The 22,267-nt window shown below is 44.8% G+C and overlaps 1 protein-coding gene across 4 annotated transcripts in view; it reads right to left on the bottom strand.

Moving 5' to 3' along the window:
• LOC126511175 (carboxyl-terminal PDZ ligand of neuronal nitric oxide synthase protein-like) overlaps positions 1-22,267 on the bottom strand; it is a 276,647-nt gene that overhangs the window by 55,930 nt on the left and 198,450 nt on the right. For 2 of the 4 annotated variants that reach the window (XM_050158183.1, XM_050158185.1), the window contains one exon: positions 19,720-19,793. In XM_050158183.1, the coding sequence (XP_050014140.1) occupies positions 19,720-19,793 (74 nt within the window). The remainder of the gene's footprint in view (positions 1-19,719; positions 19,794-22,267) is intronic. The other 2 variants (XM_050158184.1, XM_050158187.1) reach the window with 1 other exon arrangement.

Here is a 22,267-nt window from a genome sequence, read left to right as displayed (position 1 = left end):
ATGACATGTAGGTATTGTGACACACTGTCCAGAATCTGTTTGTCACAATGAGTGGGATGTATGTCATCTGCCACAGTATGCTGTAGAAGGAAGTCTGGGATCTCAGGGCTGGGAGACACTTTGACAGCCAGGCTCATTTCCCAAACTGCAGGCAAAGGAAAGCAAATACAGGAGCTGGTTTATAAGGTCCTCTGCAGGAACAAATGCATAAATGTCTCCATTACTGCTGCAAAAACATCTCCTATGCACCCAGAGAAAGGAATAAACACAACTGAGTTTTAAAATCTGCCAAGTGCTAGACAAATGTATCCTTATCTTTTGAGAGTCTAGTTAGGGCACCCTTGTGGTCTATCTCAGCTGTTAATTTATGTTTTAATTTCACAGCTGTTACCAAGTTCTTTCTTATGCCCCACTAAAATCTCCCCTGCTTTGCTTGAATCAACCACAAAGCATCACACAGCCCTTCCTAAATGCCAAGTGCGTGATAAGTTAATTTCTTCTTGTTCTGTACTTGACAGGCAGGAAAGAAAAGTCAGCATCCCTTAAAAACATAGAAAAAATCCTTTCCATATACTTCAAGGCTTTCTTTCACTTCTTTCCAACACTCAGAATGTCTTTAAAATAACTTCACCTGCTGTTGGCTGTCAAGATCCAAATCCATTTATACAACCTGCTAATTCTCTTTCCTCTAAGACAAAGTTAGAGTTTGGATATGAAGCTTCTTCCAACCATTGCTCAGGTGTTCCAAAGCAGGATTCAGAGGGAACTTGATCACAAGAGTTTGAACCTTATTAAGGATTAGCCCGCGCATGGACTCATACTTAGATGACATTGTGGGGAGAGGACAGAAACTAAGAGGTTGAACCTCGCTGGAAGAAGCAGATTCCTTGGAGCCTGCCCTGAAAGGGTATCCTGTCCACAGCCCCTTCCTCGGTTTCCTCCCTCTCTCTCTCTCTGTTGCCCCTTTCTTTGCTTCCTGATTGCCACAGAGTGAGAAGCCTTTCACCACGCCCTTCTGCCGTGATCTTTCTGCTATGCCACAGTCCTAAGAGCAATGGAGCCCCTGATCTGGAACTGAAAGCTCAGTCATAGGTGTTTGCCCCAAGTATTTCATCATAGAGCTAAAAATAAATAAATAAATAAATAAATAAATAAATAAATAAATAAATAAATAACAAATAATGCAGTCTATCTACTGAGTTTGCTCACATTTTCCCAGGGTAATCCCTGCTTTTTCTGTACTTCTTAGGGTCCTCTCACTTCCTGAAGACCCTTGTTCAAAGACAGAATTTCCAGCCAGAACCAGAAAGCAGAGGGAAAGCCAGTAGTGTTACTCTGTTTGGTATATGTTGGGGCCCTTGCATACAAAACTGCGGCCTCCTCTCCTTTCTTCATGGGCAGTGACCGTGGTCATCAAGCATCCTATGGAGAAAGGCATTAGCGACGGATGTTCCTGGTAAAACCATGCACAGAGATGTATACCTTCCATCCTTGGCTCCCCACAGGCACACTGAGATCTCCCTGTTGTAGAGAAGTAGAACAGACAGAAGAGTCATACCGCAGGCCACAGAGCAGCTCTACCACGTAAAGCTACTGAACATTCTGAGACTTGGTCTTTTTAACTGCAAAACGGGAGAAGAGACTCATGGGATTATTCGAAGAATAAGACTGTGTGGTGGAGACTGGGGGTGTTTTCATGACCAGTCCAGGTCATGAAAGCAACTGCATCCCTTGAGAACTCTGAGGAGAATTAACTGGAATTGTGGGGGGAGGACAGGGCAGAGGATAGGGGCATTGCTGAGGACAGAGCAGGTCCCTGGGCACCCTCAGCACCTTAAGGCGAAGAGAACTTTCAGAATCCAAAGAGAGAACTCCAACAGAAATCCACAAAGGTAGTCTGTAGGTGGGGACCACAGTAGGAAGAGCTGGGGAGAACATCTGAGGGGGACAATGGAAAGCTGTCAATCACAGAAGCAGAAGGGAGCAGTCGTCATAGTAGACACTGAATGGGAAAGGCAGAGTCATGAGATGCAGTCCATTCGTGGGCAGGGAGCAGAGGGTATGCCGAGGGCCCACAGGAGCTGGGACCAGACGGTTGTCAGGACCAATAGCGGTGAGGCCAACTGCATGCCTCAGACCTCGCCTCACAAGCTAAGGGCACTGGTGGGGTTCTGAGCAGGGCAAAGTGGTAGCTGAGGTCAGCAGGATAAATGGTCTGGAGGAGGGTGGCAATGAAAGGCACACTAACAAGAGGGTGTTGTAACATGGTGTGTGGGCACACAGGAGAGCCTGGACCTGGGGCTTGCCAGGTGGAAGGCTACACGGATCCTCTGTGCCCAGCTGTGAGACAGAGTGAGTATTTTAACTCTCAGGATCTGATTTGTTTTGATTTTTCAATCTATAAGCTCTGGGAATGTCATGATAATTCGAGTTTGTCATGTCAGGTGCCAACCACAGGCTAGGGAGAATGGCGTGCCCTGGTAATGTGCAGAATGCAGTCAGCATAGCTAGACTGAGCAGCTTGAGACAAAGCAAGAGATGCCCAAGTCCTAAGGCAAAGGCTGCAGTCACAGGTCTAAGGAGACAGACTTCCTGACAGGAAGGGAAAAGAAGGGTCTGACATAGCTGACTGGGTGAATGGCAAGGAGATGGGCTTGGAGCATTCCTCAGTTGGGAGGAAGATAACTTTGACATGGGACACTTGGTAGAAAGGGACAAAGTGGGAAAAGGAGGCTGGGAAGGCAGGGAAGGAAGGGACAGAGGGTGGTTGGTGATGGACATGTCAAATTTGAGAGGTCAAATTGGCAGGGACTTATAGCTGGGATTTCTCACGTCTTGGGAAGCAGAGGGAACTAGACCTGAACTAGTGTTGAGCTATACCTTCAAAAGCCTGCTCTTAGCAACATGCCTTCTCTAGCCAGGCCCCACCTCCTAAAGAGCTCTATAACCTCGCAACACAGAACCAGTAGCCAGGATCAAGCTAAGGACCCAGAGAAGGATCATCACAGCAATGACAGATTCAGGAAGGGTTGAGAAGGATCGAAGGGCCACATTAGAGCTCCCACTGGGTGTCAATGGAAAGAGACCTAGTGAGACATCACTGGTGGGTGACCTTGGCAAGGTCCATCTTGGTTGAGTAACTTGGAAGGCCCAGTTAGAAGGAGCTGAAAAGCTCAAGGGAGTTTTGGAAAGACAGACAGCAAATGCAATTATTTAAAGAGCTTAGCTGCAACAGGGCAAGGCTGAGGGGCTGAGAGCTATCTTTCTTTTATAAGAGTGTGTTAACAGAAAGAAAGGAGGGAGGGAAGGAAAGAAGGAAGAAAGGAAGGAAGGTAGGAAGGAAGGAAGGAAGGAGGGAGGGAATTTGGACAATAGCTCAGCCAATAAAGTGATTGAACCTGAATTAAATGCCAAAAACTCACATGAAAGATACTGGATGCACACAGAGACAGGCATAGAGACAGACACAGATACACACACAGACACACACAAACAAACACACACACACACGAGAGAGAGAGAGAGACAGAGAGAGAGACAGAGATAGAGAAAGACACACATAGAGAGGGAGACACACAAACACACACACAGAGACACACACACAGAGGGGGGCATGGACAGGGAGCAGAGAAACACACATACACATACACACAGAGAGAAAGAGAGACGCACACAAAGGAAGACACAGAGAGAAAGAGGGAGAGGGAGACACATAAATACACACATATACACAGACAGATGATGTGGACAGAGACAGAAACAGAGAGAAAGAGAGAGAGAGAGAGAGAGAGAGAGAGAGAGAGAGAGAGAGACAGAGACAGAGAAAAAGAGATACAGAGACACGGAGACAGAGACACAATAGAAAATAAGTCTCAGGACCCAAGGAAATTACACAGCATATGATAGCTCAAGATTCAGAGGCAGCTGAAGACAGGATCTAAGTGGACGAGTCACCTCAAGAGGATGATCTGCCACTATGGTAGACGCTGGCCTGCACTCCTTCTCCCTTCCTTAGACAGCTCTCTGGCGGCCTTTTGAAGCAGTCCAGCTTCCCCGCCCCCCCAGGGAGCTGGAGCCCTTTGATGTGGAAATCGGAGTTGGGCTGGTGGCAGCGAGGGTCAGCACGGGTTTGAGGACAGTGTCCTGATCAAAGCCATTCACCTGTCCATTACTTGGCTCTTCTGAGGGTGGGGACAGCTAGCAGAAACGTGACCTGGGTCGGAAGGAAAGCAGGCAGAATCAAGAGGAGATGTGTACTGGCTTATCCTGGCACTGAACTCCCGAGGAACCGGGCTTGTGTAACTATGTAGGCTGGATACACCAGGAGGCCAGGCGCCAGGCAAGGCTCTCTTGGGACTTAGCTTCTGAACACTTGGAGTTTCTCTTTTAGAGTTAGCTTGTCAAATTCTTCTTCATCAGCTGAGGTGTCTGACAGGCTTAATTATTTCCTTAGGGCTTAGTTTTTCCTTCAGTGAACAAAGGCAATTGGGAAGATTAGGCTCAGCTCTTTTCCTAATAAAGGATTCTTACCCATGCACATGTTCCCACACTGGCATACACCGAAGTTTGGGTACGACAGCAGACTGACCGGAGTACTCTCCTATTGTTTGGATATTGCCCCAAATACAGGAGGAAATGTACCCGTAGCTTCTCCCATCTTCAAAGATTATCTATGTGCTAAAAGTAAACAATGATCCCATGCACACATCATAACTACTGGGAGCTGTCATTCTGGGATCTTCCTGCTTATCTCCTCCAAAAGAAAATGTTTTATGAGGGCCATTAATAAGAACAAGAAGAGCCCACTTGCTGGTTTTTATGATTTCATCCATTCGCCTACTCTCTGAATGTCAGGAATTATCAGTGAGATTGTAACAAACAGAACAGGAGGCGAAGTCAGAGGCCAAGATAACACACAGTCAGGCAAAGTGATGAATGCACAGTCGGGGGTCTTAGCCCGGCACCCTCCACCAGAGGCAGGAAGGAGCATGGGCATTTTCAAAGGCAGCTTGCCCGGCGGTTAATCCCACAGCAGTAAGAGGTGCTGGACTGTCTGAGCAACAGTGAACACGATCGTTTGACCCTTGTTTCTCCCTGTTCCCAACTGCAATGTTCTTTGGAATAGTAATTACTCAGTGGCTTGTTTTCTGTTAGGACACACATTTTCTTGGTCTAATATTACTGTTGGTTTTATTCTTCAAATACTTGCTTGCATACAGAGGAGAAATTCAGGGTTGAGTGAAAGGTACCATAGGTAGATTGGTGAGCTCATCTATTTATCCAATCTTAGACCAAGGTTTGAAGAAGGATCATTTCTACTTTGGGGGAATTTTGTAAAGATTCAAGAAGAAATCAATTAAATTGGACAAATATGCACTGAGCACTGTTATGTATAAGAGCTGGAGGTCAAGCAGCTGGGATGACCATTAAGTTGCAGTCCCATTTCCCTACAATTTTATTTTATTCATCATCGGGGCTGTGGGGAGGGTGGAGCTGGAGGGAGGGCAGGAGAGACACAGGTATGTGTGGTGTGTAGATATATGAAGGTCACAGTACATGTGCGGAGGTCAGATGACAATTTATGGAGTTAGTTCTCTCTTGCCACTTTGACAGACATTCTGGGTATCAAACTCAGGTCTTTAGGTTTACACAGCAAGTATTCTTACTGAGCCATCTTGTTGACCCTCAAATGTTGTCCCTACTAAAATGTATTGGACAGATAAACAACTATTACTAAAGAGATTATCTTCAGGGCACGTAAGAGGCTGAGGCAGGGGAATTGCTGCTGAGTTTTGAGGCCAACCTGAGCTATAGAGCAAGTACCAGGCCAACCAAGACTATATAGCAAGAACCTGTCCCAGAAAAACCACAAAGCAAGGGAAGAGATCTCCACTGTGAGGGTAGGATGAAATAAGAAATTCCTGTGGGGTGTGATATTTAAAATAAACCTTTTGAAAGATGGATAAGAATCCGGCACGCAGAAATATTAAGCCAAACACAGAGAATACTTAATTAATCATACTTTGATCTTGACTGCTGCCAGCAACTTGGAAAAGCCATGATTCTTTAAGAGTCAGCACCTCAAAATTTCTTGATAGAGGACATTGGCCTCGCAGACAAGCCAACTCCTCTTCTTCCCATCTCATCCTCCATCTCATCCCAACTCCCTGTCCATCCCAGCCTTCATCCCATGCAACTATTTTATCGCATCTCATCCCATCATTCCCTGTCATGTTCCATCTCATTCCATCACCCCATCCCGTTTAAGGGACTACCAGAAAGAAAACCCAGGGCCACAATCCACTGATGCTCCCAAAAGTGGTAAGACACAAGAAAGAGCCCACAGAAAGCTTACTAGCCAGGCCAGAAAACAGCACTGCTATAGATAGTGTCAGACTGTTTTTCAATGGAAAGTGTCATAAGTGGCCAATGTGGGCTAAGCAGTGGCACTACTTACTGTCATCCTAGAAGCGGTCTATTAATATTAAAGGTCTGTCCGCAAGGGACTGTATCACAAGTCAATGGCTCTTCATTTGCCTTTAATGTTGGTTACACAGTAGCCCTCCTCATGAACTATGATTTTTTTTTTTTTGTCTCTCGAAGGCAGTAAGCCTTATCACTGTATCACCAAGACATCACCTGCTTTTTAGACCTGTGTGAGACCCAGGCCTTATGCCAACTTCCTCAGAATCCAAAAGGTCCCAAGGACATTGAGGACACCATCAAGGCTACCCCTTATGCAAATCCGAGCCTTTAAAGCTATTTGAAACTCAACAACACAAGATTGGTTTGTTCTGAATAGAGAAACTCCTCTAACAAGCTATAAATGGCTCCCGGTCTGGTGAAGGAGCCAATCATCATTTAAACATTAAATTGTTACGGAAACTCAATAGCTTTTGTTTTGGTTTTTGCTTACCAGCTCCTAACCAGTCTGAGAAGTAGGAGAGCTCATGGCAAATGTTCTTGGTTTTAAAAGTAAATTTTTAAAGATGACACTGAACCCTTAGTGTCATGAAAGGCTATTCCTTGGGGCTCATGGGTCTGCAGGACAGTAGGTCCCCAAGTTTCCCTAAAACTGAAAATTCTGATTGGGGCATAGGAGCTCATACCTAGAATTCCAGCACTTGGAAGACTGTGGAGAGAGAATGGCTGGGAATGTACAAGACCATTCATCCTCCAGCTCTAGTCAGATTCTCAAAGATACTTATACCCTAGAGAGTGTCAAGACCACACAATGAACGCCCAGGAAGGAGGGGTTTCGATTCGCACACACTTTCCTCTCTGAGATTCCTCAGCGCCTCACAAAGCTCTAAATCAATTCTCTTGGCATGTTTAAGGAGAAAATGAAGAGCCGAGTAATAAAAATTATTTCATAGCAGAGCTGGCCCCAACCTGGCTTCCCAGTTCCCTGCTTCTTCCTCCACAGAGTAATCCTCTCCCTGGAAGACAATGTTTAATTATGTGACGTTTGCTACCGTTGGCCTAATTGGATTTTTCTTCATTAGCGTAAAAGATGCCCTGTAAGGTCAGGCCCAGAGAGGCTGCCGAAGTCTGTTTCAGCTGTCCTCCATGCCTGCCTACTTGCTCTTCAGTGGGCTTTGTGCCACTCTTGGGCTGCTCTTAGGCCACCATGAAGGACAAGGCCACTGTAGTGGTCTGAACAAGACCGGCCTCCACAGGCTCATCTATCTGAATGCGTCATCCCCCAGTGGGTGGGACTGTTCAGGATGGGAGTAGGAAGCATGGTCTTGTTGGAGCTGTGTGTCACTGGGGTTGGGCTTTGAGCTTTCAAAATCCCACACCTGCCCCAGTCTCACGTTCTCTCTGCTGCCTACTGATCGGATACAGGCTCTTGGCTACTGCTCCAGCGCCAAGTCTGAGCCATGCACAGCCATGACGGTCATAGACTAAACCTCTGAAGCCGTAGGCAAGCCTCCAGTTAAATGCTTCCATTTATAAGGTGCCTCCCTTGGTCACAGTGTCTCCTCACAGCACAGGATACTGACTAAGACAGCCACCAAGAGGGTATGTAAGCTTAATGGCCTTTCTGAAACGAACATTTTCAAGATTATATTTATTAATTCACTTATTTTGATGGTGCTGGGGATCCAACACAGGATCTTTAAAAGATTTTTTTTTTTAGATTTATTTATTTCATGTGTGCTTTGCCTGCATAACGTTTGGTCTGCGTGTCTCTGTATGTATATGAACCACATGTATGCCTGGTGCCTGCAGAGGTCAGAAGAGGGCATTAGAGTTCTTGGAACTGGACTTACGGATGGTTGAGGCACCATGTGGGTACCGGGAAATGAACTCATGTCCTCTACAGGAACAGTAAGTGTCCTTGCCCACTGAATAACATAGGATTTTGCACGTCCTACCCAAGCACTCTATTTCTGAGCTAGGACCTCAGCCCTGAAATGAATGTTTTAGCCCGGCAAAGGAGCAGACCTAGTCCTACCCCCGCTTTCATCATGCAGATATCCCGAATCCCTGCTATATACTAAGGATCCTTCCAGGCACTGGAGACACAGCAGTAGACAGAGCAGGCATGGTCTCTGCAGCCACAGCGCTTATGCTAAGGGTGGACACAAAATTCTATTTGTTGGTCAGGACTGAATTTCCAATCAATTGGGATGCCTCAAGAGATAGAAAGGACAGTTAGGTAAGATTTGAAGTTCCAGTGGGCGGTGACTGGACCCTCCTTTCCCTCCTTCATTTATTCTCGGTACTCAGACACCACTGATCTGGTCCATGCCTAGAAGAGCTCACGGGTCGGGGCGTGTCTGCTGCTCTCCCCTGTTTTGGTCCGACACTGATACCTCCCATTATATTCAGACCACGAGGCAACCTTTTTTGTGTTTATCTTGTTGACCCGACTGTCCATCCATTTATCGTACATTGCTCTCCAAGCCAGGCGAGAGTCCCTGCAATGCTGCTTTCGCTTTGGTACTTTCAGAGCCAAAGGCATCATGGGGAAATTGCAATGTAGAATTATACTGAGCTTTGAAAACACCAGAGTAACCATATATTTGCAAATACAGTACCCTAAACAGGGAGGTAAGATGGATACACCATACACATTGATGACGCTGGGGGCACCCATAGCTTCCCCCTTAAGAAACTAGTATTTTACTTTATACAACAAATATACATTATTTGGGCATTTAAAAACTTTTTGTCTGAGGAGTGCCCAGATGGCTCAGCAGGTGTCTTAGTTTGCTTTCTATTGCTGTGAAAAAAACATCATGACCAAAAGAAACTTGGGGGAAAAAAGGTTTATTTCAGTTCACAGGCTAGGCTAGGGTTCATCACGTAGGGGAATCAGGGCGAGAGCTTGAGGAAGGAATAAAAGCAGAGGCCATGGAAGAATGCTCTTGATTGGCCTGCCCCAAAGTTTGCTCAGCTTGCTTTCTTATACAGCCCAGAATCACCCACCTCAGGGTGGTACTGCCCATGAGGAGCCTGACCTTGCCACATTAACCATTAGTCAAGAAAACGCCCCCGCAGGCTTGTCTAGAGGCCAATCTGATGAGGGCAATTTCTCAGTCGTGATTCCCTCTCCCCAGATATGTCTACGTTTGTGTCAGACTGACAAAAACTGACCAGTGCAGCAGGCAAAGGTGCAAGTCTGGTGGCCTGTGTTGGATCCCAGGAGCCCACATAAAAGTGGAGAGAACCAGCTCCACTAAGTTATCTTCTGACTTCCATGTGTGTTTCCCCCACATGTAGGCATACCATGTACACACACTCCATGATAAATGAGTGTAAAAAAAACCCTTCCATTTGCATCCCATTTCACTAAACATCTGTGTGAAGCCTGTCACAGGGAGTAGGGGCCAGAGCGAAAGCCTGGAGGATAAGTGTTAAGTCCTTTAGTATTTCCACCCCCATTGCTTTCTATGGAGCAGCATATCCTGACCGGAAAAGAAGTGATGAAAGCAAAGGAAGGAAGACAGAGGAAAAGAAAGGTCAGACACCTGCCCAATAGGGCATGAGGCTGCAGCTAGTGATTTACAAGTCAACAATCCTTGGCGGAAACTCGGTGGCCATTCTAGGTGTTTACTGAGACTCACCAAGCACCACTAGAATACGGGGGACCTTTCCCACCCTATGAAGAGGAATAAAGACAACTCAGAACTTGGCCATAAAGAAAGGTCAAGACTGCTCACAGCTCTGTAGGAACGAGAACAAAAAAGGGAGAGACAAAATAAGCAGAACTAAGAGATAGGCAAGAGAGGCATGTGTGTTGAGATCACAGCTGGGATGATGAGAAGAACCTAGGAGAAATGTCTGTGTATATTGGGCATATTATTTCAGATTTGGACATATGAAGACCATACAAATGAAGACATATGGAGCTGTTTCTATGAAGGATATCAAAGCCAGACAGTGAGGAACTGCCAGAGAGTGGGCTCTGATGAAGACTAAGCCATGACGCTGGAAAGGAAGGGGAGTTGACAGAGGACATACTCTTGCATGCTGTGTGATATTCTGATTGCATTCTGAAAATTAAGTTTATTTTGAATCAGAGGGCGGAGCTAGCCACTAGCTGACCAAAATTAACCACAGAGGTTTTGGAGGACTGAGGACAGATAGAGAGCCAGAAAGTAGTAAGGCAGGGCTTAAAGCGGATCTCTGCTCTTTTGGAGAGAGGAAGAGAAGAGGCAGGAGATTACTGGTGGCTTCTCCACAGCTTCTCTGATCATTTAAGGTTTTACCCCACTATCTGACTCCTGATGTTTTAATGATAAAGAAGAACTAGAGAAACGCTTTATTTACCTGAGATTACCAGGACTAAAGGGTGGTTATTTCAGGGCAGGAGACAGCTGAACATGTGTGAAGACAGGCAGGGAGCCATTGAGATTGAGAAAAGAAAGGACAGGGGCTGAAGCTGACCACGAGTGAGGGTGGGGCCCAGAACAGACACAGCTGGCAGTGGTATGAGGATGCTTTAAGGGACAAGGGAATCTCATGGGGGAGGGGTCTCCCACAGGCAGTAAGGGTGTAGGGTTGACAAGTAATAGAAGATGAAAAGGGCGGGGACATTAGTGAGGATTTCTACCAGAGTGAACAAGGGATCATAGGGCAGCTGTGGGAGGTAACCGAAGCCAGACAAAATGAATGCTCTCCTCCCCACCACCTCTTGGTTCTTTTCATAATGTTCTCCATGCAGAAAATTGGGTGAGTTATTCTTGCTTATGCATATGTATGAGATACTGTCAAGGAAAGGTCTCAAAGCTGGGAGAAATAAAAACATCAACTCTTCATGAAGCATTACTCATGGTTAGAGTGATAGAACAATTATATCTGTCAAATGAGCTGTTCAGAAATGACACAGGAGAGGTAGGGAGAGATCCCTCGGCCGGGCGGCCTTCACACTCCTGATAGCAGCGTTTCCGCCCCATAAGAACCTAGAAAATGGGAGGTAAAAGCAGGAGGAGGGAAAGGCGCTCATCTAGACACAGTCCAGGACTCTGCAAATAGCAACACTCATTTAGGAGACGTCATAAGCAAGGGCTGGCTCAAGCTCCAGGTCTACACCTCCATCCCTGACCTTTTAGGGCTTTCCGTAGCCTGGGTTCCTTCCAGAGTCCAGTGGAAATGGACTGCATGCCAGGATTTAAGTTGGCTTGTGGTGGTTTAGAGGAAGGTGCTATGGTTTGGCTGTGCCCTCAACAGTTCACTTGTGAAGCCATGGTCCTTACTTAGTGTGGTACCTGGATGATGACAGTCTTTGGGAATTGGGGTCTTATAGGAGGCTCCACAGATCACTAGAAATGTCCCCCAAAAGGAGACTATGGAATCCATACCCATGTTCTCTCTTCCTTTTCCCTGGCTCAAGATGTGACCACTGACTCCGGTATGTGCTTCAGTCATAAACAACCTTCACGAGAGGTTCAAACCAACAGAAACACCTGAACTGTGAGCCACAATAAAACCTCATCTTATTTTATAAATAACCTGGGTTGAGTATTTTTCTATTGTGACAAGAAGCTGACTAATAGAGACAGGATTCTCCGGAGCAGAATCCTCCCCGATTCTAGAGAGGCAGTCTGAATTCTAGAGCATTCTAAGGGTTTTCTTTGTCTTCACGAAAACAACAGTGACTGAGGATTAGTCCACCCACCATCTCTCACAACTAGCTATCTGAGGTCTGAGTTGTGTGTCATTACATGCCTAAACATAGGAGCACTCCAAAGTTGTCTGTACTTTACAGACCGCCAATCTTTCTTTGTCCTCTACGAACTGCTCCTCTTCCCTTTGTGACTATATTACTATCTCTTCTTCTTAAAATAGATTTCTGCTCCACCTCATCATCAAGTTACAGTTCATTACATCACGATTCATCCTTCCACTGCCAAGTAACTGAAAGGTTCTACCCACACCCCTCGCTGAAGGAGCTTCTTCGACCATCAGATGCCCTCACATCATCCTTCCTTCTGTCTTAACTCTTCGGCCCAAACTCATCCTTTCAGCATGGATGCTCTCTTATTTCTAAGCCTCTCCACTAAGGTTACCTAGGATTCTTTTTTCCTGCTTGGTTTTCACGATTAAAATGTTTTAAGGAGTTCTTTCTAAGCTTCAGCACTTGACAGGTACTTAACTTAGCACATTCTTAACAATAATTCACTGTTTTCTGTCTATGTTCTCCTAAAAAGTATGTTTCTTTCCAGCTGTTCTAGTTTCTTTTCTGTTCCTGCAATAAAATATCCTGAGCAAGAGCAACTGCAGTGAGAACAGGTATATTTGGCTTAAAACCACACGTTATGACCGTGACTTTCGGAAGTCACTGTGGCAGGAATTTGGAACAGCTGGTTACATCACAACCACAGGCGAGAGCAGACACAAATACACCCATGCTGCTCATTTGCTATTCATCTCTCTTTTTCTGCTCTGACGAGATCAAAGGAGACCCCATGCCTAGGGAGTGGTGCTGCCCACAGTGGGCTGGTACTTCACACATGAATTATCAAGCAAAACCATTCCCCACTGACACACCGACAGGATGTGTTCTAGACACATCCTCAGTTAAGACTTTATTCTTGTGAGTGTAGGCTCCCCAAATTGACATTTAAAACTAAGTGGTTCCGGGCAGTGGTGGCGCACGCCTTTAATCCCAGCACTTGGGAGGCAGAGGCAGGCGGATCTCTGTGAGTTCGAGACCAGCCTGGTCTACAAGAGCTAGTTCCAGGACAGGCTCCAAAGCCACAGAGAAACCCTGTCTCGAAAAAACCAATANATATATATAAAATGTTTACAATATTCTGTCTGTGTGTATGCCTGCATGCCAGAAGAAGGCACCAGACCCCATTACAGATGGTTGTGAGCCACCATGTGGTCGCTGGGAATTGAACTCAGGACCTTTGGAAGAACAGGCAATGCTCTTAACCTCTGAGCCATCTCTCCAGCCCTGGCCTTGAACTTCTGATCTTCCTCCCTTTCCCTCTCAACAACCTTGGCCACCCTAGATACTGCATAAAAGACAACCAAAGCATTCAGCACTCTCTGGCTCTTGACTGTGCCTGTGATGTGACCAGCTGCCTCAGGATCCTGCTGTTGTCACTGCTCTGCCATGGTGGACTGTACCCTAAAACTGTGGAACAAAGTAAACCCATTCTCCCTTGAGTTGCTTTTGTCAGGGTGTTTTATAACAAAGCAACTAAGGCAGCCCTGAAAGCCTCCTCCTCCTCTAAGCCAGGGTGGTGAAAGCCCCTGGTCTTTTAGAGATCCTATGGAAGTGATCAGAGATGCTGTGAGTTCAAGAATCCAGCAGCCAGGTCATGTCCAGAAGCCAGGGCTCCACATCACTACCCCCTTTCTTTGGCTCTAACATTTTTTTTCTATCTCTTCTTCTACGATGTTCCCTGAACCTCGGAGGCAGGATAGAGATGCCCCAGTGTGTCCAGACTTCAACAGTGGTTTATTCTCTGTACTTTGATCAGTTATGGTTTTCTGCAGTCACCACTGATAAAGAGTTTCTATGACCCAAACTGACTATTCTATGAGCACAGATTAGAAGCCAATTAGACAGGCACACCATATTCATTTAGCAAAGTAGTGACCACAGCATCCCACTAAGGCCTATCACCACTCCCAGTCATGGACTGTAGCCATGTTTACAGCACTGCATGTCCGTTCCCTCCTGTGGAATGGGCATCAGAAAGTGGTTGGTTACTCCTTGTCCTAGCTTTATTTTGTTGCTGTGATAAATACCATGACCAAAAGTAACTTAGGGGAGGAAGACATTTATTGGGCTTACATTGCCAGGTGATAGTCCACCACTGAGGGACATCAAGGCAGAACCCTTGGAGGGAATGCTGCTTGCTGGCTCATAGCTGTTAGCTCTTCTTATATAGTCCAGGACCATCTTCCCAGGGACGATGCTGCCCGCAGTGGGCGGGCCCTCCTACATGCTCACAAACCAATCTGATTTAGGCAACCCCTCAACTGAGACTCCCTTCTCAGATGACTCTGCGCTGTGTCAAGTAGACAAAGCCAAGTAGGACATTCCCATAATAGACTTGCCAGTCTATTAGACCACTGAATTCATCTTGTTTGGTTGTCAATCAACAAGGGTCACAGCTGGTTAGGACTGCAGATGATTCTCCTCCAGCATCTTCCATAACACCTTCTGGCACTATGGTTGCTACACGGCAGAGAGGAAGCTTCCTGCCCAGTTCTAACTTTCTTCCTCTATGCCCTGTCACCAAGGTATGACGTGTCTTCAGTAATAGGGTCTTATCAGCCAGTTCTGCTGAGTAATTAATAACAGCAGTAATCGCTTGTATTGTCTTGGGAAAGCCAGGGACATTCCTAGTCAACAATTCTTAGGGAATTGACACTGGGATTTCCATTTGATAAGCTATTGCTTATGCAAGCAGCTTAATAGCTTAATAATTATTAGAAAACTCGGTTTAAATCGCTATGGTTTCTGCCTCCCGACTGGCCTCAGCATGAAATACCACTGCTTACCCCAGTGCCAAGCAGTTTCCACTCACTTCTTCCTCCCTCTCCAGGAAGTCCCAAGTAACTGATTCCTCACTTACTCAAGAATCGAAGCATGGGTGGAGGATTAAGATCAATACTAGAATACACCTGCCTGACTTCAAATTACCACAGCAGCTGTTTGGATATTAATGCCATTTCTGAGAACTGTCTGGAAGCCTGTTGGGAACAAATCTACATGATTTGGTCATTGAAAGAACTGGAGAATTACTCTACTCTGCTTCCCAAAGACTTCGAGTCATACTGATTTACTTCCTCTAGCATTAAGGGGAAAAAAAGTAGGGGGGTTGTTTGTGTTCAATCTCTAGTAGCAAGGAATATAAATATCACAGGGACGGATGTAGTCAAATATGCTGATTCTGTCTGTGCTCAGGACGAGTAGGAGAGGTGATTTCCAGGCAGTCACACTAAAATTCAAAGGCAATGGTTTCCACAGTGTGAAATAAGTAAATACACTGTTGAACTTATTTTTATCCTAGGAACTATGTCATTTAAAATAAAAGGTAAAATAAGCATCCTCACGAAGGAAAATGAAATCCAAGGTTGGCAAAGAGTTGAAAACCAAACAACAATAAAACCCTCATGCTCTTCCTTTTCCAGGCCCATCTCTGCTTTATTCCATGTGTGACTTGGAAGAAGATATTCTCGTGAAAGCCACACACACACAGAAAACTAGGAGGGGGAGTCAGCCTGCTACTAGGTTGCTGTATAAATTCTTACTGAGTGAACTCGACCAAGCTAAACCTATGTGTTCCAGGATCTCCTTCCCCCAAAGACAGACTAGTGAGAAATTTGGATGGTGGAACAGAAGCGACAGCCGTTCTCTTCTGGAGATCATCAGGGGTTAGAGGGAGCATCTGCGCATCACGGGTCTCTCGAATGACTTTTTGGAGCTTCTCCTCACTTTTGTATGTCCTGTGTCCAGCTCTCCTTCCCAGCTGTCAGCTCTGCTGAATAGCAGGGGCCCAGGTCTGACATCAGAAGCTTGACTGCATTGCCAGGAAGAGCCAGCACCCTCGCATGGACCCTGCACTTGGTCCCTCTGCAGGTGAAATCCAGCAGACTCTAACTCAGGCTCCCAGCTGCTCCCGGATGCTCTGACTCAGAACCCACAGCAGGCAAGGTGGGTGAAGGATTTTGCTCTGACCCTTTCTGGACCTTCTATTTGCAGCTCCCCCCAAAATGTGCAAGTCTACTTTCCACAGCAAAGTCCTTACCACAGTGACATGTAGACATAGTACCTTTAGTTCTGTATTTAGGCTAAGAAAACCATAACACTAAAGAACACAGAAAATAAGATTCAAACAACTACTTCAAATATTTCTAAAAGCCTAGAAACTACCACAAGCTAAGACCTGTCATAGTAAGTTACATAAACAAACAATAACATGATGCAATTTTAAAGAACCATTAAATTCCACATTGTGGAAATAAATATAGCATCTAGAATAGCCTATCAAATCCTAACACTTTAAAAAAAATCTCTGTGTGTGTGTGTATCTGAGAGAAAGGGAGGGAGAGAGGGAAGGAGGAGAGAGGGAAGGAGGGAGGGAGAGAGAGGGAGAGACAGGAGAGACAGAATGTGTGCATGTGTTCTGAAGCAAAGAAATACTCATTTAAAAATTCACTGATGTTCCCCTCTTCAGGGTAGATTTTTCTTTCGAAAAATGAATAGATGTGAAAAGATATACTACCCAAATTGAAGGAAATCTCAGAAATAGAAGAGAGTTGGAGGGTCATTACTATGCAATTTCAAGAATAAATATAATTAGATGAATAGAATAGAAACTGACCATAAAGAAATGGCTCGCTGATTTCTAATACAGATGCAACAACAGTTGAGTGGAGAAAGAATAACCTTCAACAAATGGGGTCAAGATAACTGGCTATCCATGGGTGGTAGACAGCAGTGGACAGAGGACAGTGGACGGAGTAGGGGAGGAGGTCTACTTAGTCCACCCCTCACACGCAACCAAAACGAACTATTTGCATGTTCACAAACTTAAAACTGCCAGGCGGTGGTAGTGCACACCTTTAATCCCAGCACTCGGGCAGTAGAGGCAGGTGGACCTCTGTGAGTTCGAGGTCAGACTGGTCTACAAGAGCTAGATCTGGGACTAGCTCCATAGCTACTGAGAAACCCTGTCTCAAAAAACCTAAATAAATAAATAAATAAATAAATAAATAAATAAGGCCTAAAACTATCATGCTCCAGATGAAAACAGAAAGTCTCTGAGTCAGGGAATGATTTTATGATAAATTTTACTTCCACCAAAATTTGAAACTTAATAGACATAGTAGTGCCCGCCTATAACCCCAGTACTTGGCAGTCCAAGGCAGGAGGACTGCAGGTGTGAGGCCAGCCTGACCTACATATTGCGACCCTGTCAAATTAAGTTAAAAAACGTAATTAGAAAAAAACAAAACTACTTATGAGATAGGGCTTCTCTGTGTAGTTCTGGCTGTCTTGGAGCCCACTCTGTACACCAGGCTTTTCTCGAACCCAAAGATCCACCCATCATAAGCATGAAAAGGATTCTATTCAGGAATCTCTCAAAATTCAGTAGTGGAGTGGGGGTCGGCAGAATATGGAGTGGGATGAGGAAGGACAGGAGAGGGCACAAGGTGACTCTGGAGTGACACCAATGTCTACTATCTTGGCTAAAGTGATGGTTTCACAAATGTACATACATATAAAACTTTGTCAAGTTATTTGTTTGGAAGATATTCTCATTTTTTAAGAAATGTCATTCTCCCTCAATAAAATTATTTAAAAGTAAAACAGTTTGTTTAGAATATATGAAATGGGAAAGTCCTTCCAACCAAGAATAGGCAAAATTAAAGTTCACAAAGAAGCCAGGCATGGTTGTGCATGCCTTTAATCTAAGTACTTGGGAAGCAGAAGTGCATGGACCTCTGTGAGTTTCAGGCCAGCCTGGTCTATATAGTGAGTTTTGGGACAGTCAGGGCTACACAAAGACACTGTCTCAAAAAAAAAATCATGAACAGCATCTGCAAAAGGTCACTTTGTTTTATGTACATGGTGCCAAACCAAAAACAAAACAAACAAAAAACCCTTCTATCTATCAACAAGATGACTCAATGTTGAAAGTACTTGCTGCTCTTCCAGAGAACACAGGACCCAAGTTTACAGCATCATCAGGTGATGCGGTGCCCTCTTCTGACCTCGACAGCCACCCACGCTCGTGTGGCCTGCACACACAGATACCACACATTCACATAAAGCGTTCTTCCTTTACAAAATGCTCCGTGTAGTAGTTTGTCTATTTATAGTCTCTAAGCTAATGCGATCTGTTTCTTAAAGCCTTTCCGCATCAATCAAATAGAAAGTAATTGTTCCCTCTTGTGAATTACCATAACTTATGCTAATTTTCATACCGTAATTTAACGCATTTATCTAACCACTTACTAAGTGTCTCACATGGGCCAGGCACAGGCTTGACACACCATATACAAAGGTTAACAGAGAACAGTTCCTCCCTTAAAGAGCCTTACAGCCTCGTGATGAATTACTTATTCAATTAGCTAACAGGCAAACAAGTTGCAGCTATACACTAAAACAGCTCTTCCATGAGCCCTTACCCACGTAGTCACCAAATGCATGGTAATAATCTGAGAGTTGGCAAAGGCCAAGGTCTAAGTCTAGGTCTCCAAACTCTCCTAAGGATAACTCCTTTCCCAGTGGAGAAAACAGGCAGAAGGGAGGAGGTAGATCTGCAGATGGAAGAATGATGCCCACAAGTCAGGGTTATGCTATGGTTCCAGGCTCAGCCCTGGGTTTTGTGTTATTGCTACTGATTTTCTCATCCTTAGAGAAAACACATGGGTGGTAGCCATTGGACTTCTATGGGGATCGTACCAATCTAATTGTAAAAGCAACTTCTGAGGGTGTGTCACTTCAAGTTGCTACAATAGCACACCATAAACTGGATGGCTTGTACCTAATATTGTACTTCTCACAGTTCCAGAGGTTGGAGAGTCCAAGACAAGAGACTGGCAGGCTCATTATCTGATGAGGGTCTATTTGCTGGTCCAGAGATGGTACCCAAGAGCCCTGTCCTTGTGTGGCAATAGGAGCAAACTAATAACTCTCTGAGACATCTCTAATCCCAGACATCTACCCTCATGACCTAATTCCTTCCATATACCACCCATCCTCATGCGATCAGCTCGAGGGTTAAGTTATCCACAGATAAATTTTGGAGGATCATAAGCATTCGGGCCACACATTGTTCTGGGGGAGTCCTTGGGACATTTTGCTTTTTCACATGACCAAAACCTCTTCTCTATCTTCAAATTCTAAGTAGCAAGAAAAGTGGAAGAGACAGCACTGGGGAGTTGGAAGTATGGGAGATGAGCTAACTCAGTTACCTCTCTTCCCGTGATCAATATCTATGCAATTACAGAATTCCAAGTAGCACAAAACCCACAAATTGAAAAGGTCTCCAATTACAATGCGGCCATTTGAATTAAACAGCAAGTAGAGAGCACTCAAACCCCCCCTCAGGGCAATTCATCACCAGGAAAACTTTTAACCTTAAAGATAGTTCCATCTACATGTCTCAGAGGGGAAAGGAATTAGTATTTTGTTTAAATTGGTTTGCACCCACCGGCAAAAGAGATGGCTCCAGGAGACAGCAAGGGTCCCTGGAGCTCCGCATCCTCCTGAGCACTGGGCTGGGCTCTTACCTGTAGATAGGGTCCTGCATCACCAGCATCTTGCTCTCATCCCATGTCCACTCCTTTTTCTGCAATAAAAGAAGCTGTAAATGAATAAGTTAGGCTTGTCCTCAGGGCAGAACCAGGGCACACATTGTGCTACTAATGCATATGCAAACACACGCATTTGCGCCTGACTTTTTCCCTCTAAGAGGCTCAGAGTTGATTGCTTCAAAAGGACAAGTGGAAAATGTCATGTGTCTGGTCTGATCAGTTTCCTCCAGGCGCTTTAGGAAAGCGTCTCTCCAGGCACAGAGGATGGGAAGGAGCCAAGAAGGCCTCATGGGAGCACAGGCGGACTCTAAATTTCTTTATAGAAAGTAAGGGGGCGGGGAGAAGGCTATATGTCAATCAATCTAGAGGAGTGGAAAAGGGGGAATAAAACAGAGAAGGGGGCAAAGATAAACCTTTAGAATACATGGAGGATGTTGTCCAACCCAAGTGAAATGTAGCCCCAGGCTCCTCTGGGAGGGATAGGGACTGAACCCGTGTGTCAGGTAAGTTGACTAGTGCCCTTGTAGTCCCTCATAAAAGGATATGGATGCTGGCTGCCACCAGCTTGCTGTGACTACAGAAGAGACTGAGGATAAGAATGGGGATGAGAAAATTCAAACTGAAGCGCCCGAAGAAGTGAGCAAGCACCCCAATGTGAGGGGGGAAAGCTCCTGAGATCAGCCACCTTCCCTCAGGCCTGACTCCCAGTGCAGGGACACAGAGACTCCTGCACCACCTTTCCTGGTCTTTGTCTCAGATACATAGCGTTGTCAAGGGAAACTGGGGGAGATGGCATTCGTCTGTGAAAAAGAAAAGACTCAAGAGAGCAGGGAAACACTGCGTTAATAAATGAGGTCTTAGCGAGGTGGAGTTTTCAATAGAAGGCACAGGCTGGCTAGACACTCTCCAAGAGATTACAGAAGACCATCAGGCCCAGAGAGTAATATCAGAAGCAAGTAGCTTTACCAAGAGGAAAACACACACACACACACACACACACACACACACACACACACCACACTTGTTTCCTTTAATACTTGTTTGAGAATTTCATGCATGCATGCAATGTGTTTTGATCCTTCTTTTCACTTCCTTCCCTACCTAACTACTTTTCCTTCCCAACATCGTGAGCTTTTTTATTTATATTCACGGAGCCCATTTCATGCAGCCTAGATGTTCTTAGGTATAGGACCATCTATGGGAGCATGAAACTGACCCTTTCTTTCCGAGATGCCATCAATTGCCAACAGCTCCTCAGCTGAGGATGGAACTTCACGAGTCCCTACTCTATCACTGTTGAGAATTTGGCTGGTGTGATCTTGTGCAAGTAGTTCCAGCCCTTGATAATGTAACATCAAAGCAAAACTAGAGGTAGATTTAGACTGGTTCACAAGTACTCAATATTAATCAATTAAAACAATTTTACAGCCCACAAAACTTCAATTATACCTAAATTGTAACTATTGTTTAAAGAGTCTTTTTCATAATGGCTATTCATTACCCTCTAATGTTCTAAACGGCCTATTTAAAATAGCACAGAATGTGGAGACTAATTAATTTTTCTAAGAACCCCTTCAGAAACGTAAACATAGCAGGTTCAGAACTTCTTTACTAAATAGTTCCAGGGTTTACAAACAGCCCTGACTGGACACATTTTCCAAACTTTCTGCTATCATGGTTGGCACGTTTTGTACGTAGGACACCTGCTCCTGCAACCCTGATTCTCTGAAGCCCTTTGACTCTGACTCACCTGTGGTCTGGTCACCATGGGAGGAAAACATGGCCCTTGCTGTGTTTTGGTAAGGACATCACCCTGAACCCATTGGCTTTACCACTTCATCAGCTGCCTCACTACCCCACGGGCATCCATTGGAGCCATTTTCCAGCTGATGAGCAGAAATATTTTCAAGGTTTAAAGTCCTAATACCTGGATGGCTATTTCCAACCTACAAAAGTTTACTATACGCACTATTTAAAGAACAATATAAAATACATGAGGTGTGATTTGATTTGGGGGTGGGTGGTGGATTTTTTTTATATAACATTAACATTAAATTTTTTTTATCATGCACACTTCCTTTATTCATTCTTCAGTTGTCGGGCATCTAGATTGGTCCCAAGTTCTGGCTATTACTAACAAGGTTGCTATGAATATAGATGAGTAAATGTCCTTGTGAAATGATTGAACATCATTTGGATATTTTCCTGAGATTGGTATAGCAGGGTATTGAGGTTGTTTGATTCCTGAGAAACCACCATACTAATTAAAAAATTAAAAAATGGCTGTACATGTTTGTACTCCCACCAGCATTGGAGAATTGTTCACCTTACTCCACATCTTCTACAATATAGGTTATCATTAATGTTTTTACCTTAACCATTCTAACAGGTATAAGATAGTATCTCACAATTGCATTTTGATTTGCATTTCCCTAATGGGTAGCAATGTTGTTCAGTTCATCTATCTATCTATCTATCTATCTATCTATCTATCTATCTATCTATCTATTTAAGATTTCTGCTT

The sequence above is a fragment of the Alexandromys fortis genome, unplaced genomic scaffold (assembly GCF_014885135.2).
Source record: "Alexandromys fortis isolate MF-2015 unplaced genomic scaffold, M_Fortis_MF-2015_v1.1 scaffold_106, whole genome shotgun sequence".
NCBI classification, from domain to species: Eukaryota; Metazoa; Chordata; class Mammalia; order Rodentia; family Cricetidae; genus Alexandromys; species Alexandromys fortis.
The sequence above is the reverse complement of the archived record's forward strand: the minus strand, read 5'-3'. Positions and strand labels throughout refer to the sequence as shown.